This window comes from Mastomys coucha, chromosome X (assembly GCF_008632895.1).
Source record: "Mastomys coucha isolate ucsf_1 chromosome X, UCSF_Mcou_1, whole genome shotgun sequence".
Lineage (NCBI taxonomy): Eukaryota > Metazoa > Chordata > Mammalia > Rodentia > Muridae > Mastomys > Mastomys coucha.
This window is the reverse complement of record NC_045030.1, coordinates 102,778,476-102,783,735: the sequence shown is the minus strand read 5'-3', so window position 1 is coordinate 102,783,735 and position 5,260 is coordinate 102,778,476. Positions and strand designations below refer to the sequence as shown.

The 5,260-nt window shown below is 41.3% G+C and overlaps 1 protein-coding gene across 3 annotated transcripts in view; it reads left to right on the top strand.

Annotated features, from left to right (window-relative positions):
* The window catches only part of Hdac8 (histone deacetylase 8), a 217,253-nt gene that overhangs the window by 6,172 nt on the left and 205,821 nt on the right, over positions 1-5,260 (top strand). For all 3 annotated transcript variants that reach the window (XM_031365952.1, XM_031365961.1, XM_031365965.1), the window contains exon 4: positions 1,015-1,156. In XM_031365952.1, the coding sequence (XP_031221812.1) occupies positions 1,015-1,156 (142 nt within the window). The remainder of the gene's footprint in view (positions 1-1,014; positions 1,157-5,260) is intronic.

The window sequence follows — 5,260 nt, the reverse complement described above, 5'->3', positions numbered from 1 at the left end:
TGTGTGTGTGTGTGTGTGTGTGTCTGTACGTGCACATTATATGTGTGTTACTGAGGATGGAACTCAGCCTTGAATATGCTGGCCAGGTACTCTGCTGTAGCCATATTCCTAGCCCCAACTGTTCATTTTAATCCCATGGTTTAGTCATTTTTGTACACTCTGTAAGTTAACCACAACTGAAATACTGAGCCTGATGGAGAAGAATCCTTTCGATGCTGCAATCCTAATGGCAGCACTTAGGTCTACTCTGGCTATATGTATATATATATGCAAATCCAAGTGCCCTGTAATCATATATTTCAACTATATATTTATTTGGTTTGGGTATTTTTTAGTTTTATTTTTTAAAATAGGGCCTCACTGTTGTAGCCCCTGGCTGGCCTGGAATTTGTCTGTATCTATCTTCCAAGTGCTGGGATTAAAGGTGTGTGTCACCATGCATGGCATTAAGTTAATATTTATATTCTGGCTAAGTTTCCTACCTTATCTTTCATTAACAGATTTATTAGGAAAAAAAACCCACAATGAATTGTCAACTACATAGTCTAGAACAGGGGTGTCCAACTTGCAGCTTATAGACCATATACCTCTCAGAATAGCTATTAATGATGACAGCAACAAACTGTGATGTCAAAGGTTAGGTTACCCCCCCCCCCCCCCCCCCCCCCCCCCCCCCCGTTCTACAGAAACCTCATGAGTTTATAGAAGGACACTAGATTGGGAATCAGGACACTGGTCCAAGGTCTGGGTCTATATGACTGCTGGCAAAATATATCACCTCTCAGGCCTTGATTGACTGCTGGTAGAATCTGAGAAGTTTATCTTGGAGGCTTAATCCTTTCTATATCTTCCCTCCAAAACACTGGAGATGTGTCTGTCATTGGAAACGTGTCTGTCTCCATGGGAACTGAGGTCAACTCAGAAGCTTCTTAGTAGGCCACGCTGTCATCCTACCTCAGCCTCTTCTGCCTCCTCCAGATCATCTTTAACAGACTTCCTTGCTTTTGTCCCCAGGTTATGACTGCCCAGCCACAGAAGGGATATTTGACTATGCAGCAGCTATAGGAGGAGGTACAATCACAGCTGCCCAGTGCCTGATTGACGGGACGTGTAAAGTAGCCATTAACTGGTCTGGAGGGTGGCATCATGCAAAGAAGTAAGAAAACAACCTATCTGCTTTCTGACCCTTTCCTCAGTCAGGCTCTCAGTTATAGAAACCTGTATACTTGTTATACCGACACTCAAAGGAACCATATGTGTGTCTAGTGTTTTAGAAGGTGTTCTGAAAACATGCAAGTGAAGACAGATGACCTAATATAAGTGGGAAGCACTCAGCTGAAAGTTGAGGCATTGGAGTTGTATGTTTTGTTTCCTGCAAACGTGGCTAAACCTCCCAATACCCCAGTTTCTTCGTCAGTAAAGCATAGCGCTAAACAATCTACACAATTCCTTGCAGATTCCCTGTCTTGAGGACTTGGCTCTAGAAACAGGAACAGAATTGGAATAACCAGAGGATAATATAAATTATGATATTAAGGGAATATGTATAATATATAAGACAAATAGAATAGCAGTAGGGAGAAGTTAGTCATGAAAGCCTTGGGAGAGGTATATGTATATGAATACACTGTAGCTGTCTTCAGACACACCAGAACAGAGTGCATCAGATCTCATTACAGATGGTTGTGAGCCTCCATGTGGGTACTGGGAATTGAACCTCAGGACCTCTGGAAGAGCAGCCATTGCTCTTAACCACTGAGCCATCTCTCCAGCCCAAAAAAGGAGTTTTTTAGTAAGTAGGCGATTGATGAGAGTGGACATAGAAGAAAAAAAAAACTTTAGAACAATCAAGGAGTCTTATATTACTCTATCCAGGGAAAGTAATAACATGGGTATCTCTCTTTCTGAGGAAAAAGTGCTTCTTTTTAGGTGCTCTTTGCTTAGAGAAGGCCTTTTGGAGTGTGTGTGCATACGTGTGTGTGTGTGTGTGTGTGTGTGTGTGTGTGTGTGTGTGTGTGTGTGTAACTTCCTAGTCTGACAAGAACTACAAGGTCTTACTTATTCCACATCTGGAATCTCAATGGCTATGTTAGAAGTACTTACTACTCGTTAGGGAAGGGTGTCAGCTGGATAAAAGACAGCAGCTGTCTTAGTAACTGCCAGTGTGTGCAGCCAACCAAGGCCTTGATCTTCAGTCAAAACAAAACAACATTTGATTCTTTCAGACTGAAAGGCAGCACAATTTTAACATATGCAAATTTACATAGTAGTATAGTATTCTTTTTCAAATGGACAGGTTTCCTAGCCAAAGAAGGCCTTGTAAAACTAAATATCTAGAATCTACTACCCAGGCAGTAGAAAACTGATATTTTAGTAATGATTTTGCCTGGTCTTAAACAAAGAGACCAGCCTGCTTTTATTAGTTTTTACTTTTTAAAGTTTAAAACTGAAACAAGAACTTTTCTTACTAAAGCTGAAGAATGAAGAGAAGAGCAAGTTTCTCTGCATCCAGGGCTTCCCTGTCCTTTGGCCATGTGAAGGGACAAAGTCCTACAGTGTCCCTGAGAAGCTTTGCTCTGGCAAGTGTGCCATCATTTCCCAAGTTTACAACCACTGCAAAAGGCCTGCTGGGGCCCGGGTCAGTTTCAGATCTTCCTACTTATACCACCATTTTCCAGCCAACAGCCATATATTCTAGTGGTATCAGTCGTGGCTGGCTAGCTGTATGCAAGTTCAGCAGTACCTACATATCATTCACTATTCAGGACAGCTTTCAGTTCAGCTAATTCGGTCTAGAAACAGACAGACTTGTAGTGAATGGAAAAGACAGACTTCAGGGAAATTGACCTAATTCGGTTCTGAATTCTGAAATGTTCTTGGCAGCCCTAGAGCCTCTCTGAAGTGGAGCTACAGGCTTAAAATTTTACATGAAACTAGGCATGACCTGTTATTGTTACTAGAAATTTTGGGGAAGCTCAACCTGGAGTGTCCCTTGTTACTGGGCAAATTGGGGTCTCCTCTTGGGTTTCTAGTCCAACTAATTAAAGAATTTAAGAATAGACTCAGGCTAGGCATAGTGACACATGTTTTTAATCTTACCACTCAGGAGACAGAGGCAGGCAGGTCTCTTAGTTCTTCTAGTCCTGCTAGGACTATGTAGTAAGACTCTGTCTCAATAAAATAAAATAAGCTCGAGGACAATGACAATTATTAGTCTTTAAAATGAAACACTTAGGACAGGCAAGCTGTAAATTGTGGTAGCTGCCAAGGAGGCTGAAAAAGAGGAAGAAAGAAAAATCATGCCTTTTGTAAGCCAGCACACAACAGAAATGAGGGGTTGGGAGTCAGGGGTAGAAATAACATCAGAGAAGAAGAGTAAGAAAGCCCAGCGTATCTGGGGAAGCAGAATTGCGAGTATCTGAAAAGAGAGACATAGAGGGAGAGGTTGACTGATTGATTGATGGATTTGATTGATTGATTATATTTTTCTAAGTCATTCAGAAAAGCAAGCAGGCTTAACTCAGCCAAGGCTCAAAAAGCAACTGTAGTGCACGGGCTGTGTGTGTGTGTGTGTGTGTGTGTGTGTGTGTGTGTGTGTGTGTGTGTAGGGGGGTGGCTGCTGGGAAGGAAAAATACATCCTCTCATTAAGGATGTAGTTAATTGTTCCTCCCATCTATTTAGCATGTCTTTAGGTGGGCTTTCAGACTTGCTTCATTAACTCTTCTGTTTTGAGTAGCTTAGACTGTTTAGATTCTGATTTCTTATCTCCTCCAGATATCCTAAGAGTCTCTGCTCAGAAGATGTTGCCCTGACATCATTTAGGAGATAGGATGAAATTGGGTACTGGGTGAAACCCATTTCCATCATGGAAAACCAGAGGTCTAGTTCCAAAGCTGTCTACCAGATGCTCTTAGTATCTGGACTGGAGTTCTGCTCACATCCGCACATAGGCAAACTGCTCGTTTAGGGTTTAGGAGGAAATAAGGAACCAGAGCTCCCTTTTAGCATTTGGGAATTCCTGGAACAGCTGCCCATCAAGTTTCTATGTCCCATTCTCATCACTGCAATCTCACTATCCATTTAAACCTCCCAGGTATATAGCTTCATAGATCCTGTTTATTTCCTAAACCAGCATTGATGAAACACTGCGTGTCAGGCATGAGTTTCTTACTTTTAGTAATGAGATAGGGGAAGTGAAGCCAAGTATATTTTCCTCCACCCAAATGAAAAAAAAAATCTTTATTTGAAAATATTCAGGTGCTGTCAGGGTTCTGTTGTAACTAGCATCTCGAAAATTTTGGTAGTATTAAAAGTGGGAAATATGTTCATACTTTTTGCCTTTGTAACAGTATTCTTAGAACTCTATTCTGAGGAAATAACCCAATCTTGGGGATGGCAGGGCTATCACTACATTTGAAAGTTAAATAAGAGTGATTTTTAGAAACTCTACTAAAGGACTAAAGCATTAGGAATATCAAACTGAAATAATGAAAACACTGGCCTAAGCTACTATGATCCTCAGAGAGGCCAATTCTGTCTCATAGAAGATACATTGTAAAAGTCCGGTTTAGCTGCCTTCCTTGCTAGGCTGAGCTTTGACCAAATTCCTCTTTCCTTTTCTTCCTTTTCTCTCATTATGAACATAGGCGGGCTGGCCAAGTCCAGTGAGTCAGTTGATACAACATCTAAGCCTTTTTGGCAAGGGGGTAGAACACACAGCAACAGTATCTAGGAGGAAGAGAGAGGCTCCGAGGCACTTTTATTCTTTGCCAGTTCTCTCCCCTCACACCCTGCTATTTGTCTCCACCATCCCCCAGAAAGTCCCTATTCAGTAGCTCAAGATGCTATGTTGTATTCAATCTCACTAATGAGATTCCTCTGTGTGTGTGTGTGTGTGTGTGTGTGTGTGTGTGTGTGTGAAAAAGTGAATACAATTATTTTTCTCTTGTTAAATTTTGTATGCCAACTCATTATTCAACCAGAAACCTAGAAGGGAGAGATCATTATTCCTCTTGCCACAGACAGTTGAACAAACTGTCACTGGGCTCATGCCTTACAGATTCTACTTTTTCCTTCAGTTTCTGCATTTGCAACTTCCTGTATAGAGGAGACTCTTAATGTTTAGTAGCATTTTCTTGATCAATTCAGTAGTTGATTTTCCTCCATACTTTGCTGTGGGTCAAGTGCCACCTGCTGGCAGTCAACTGCTATGGCCTCTGTTGCTTTTTTTTTTTAAATGACGTATAGCTTATTTTGTTT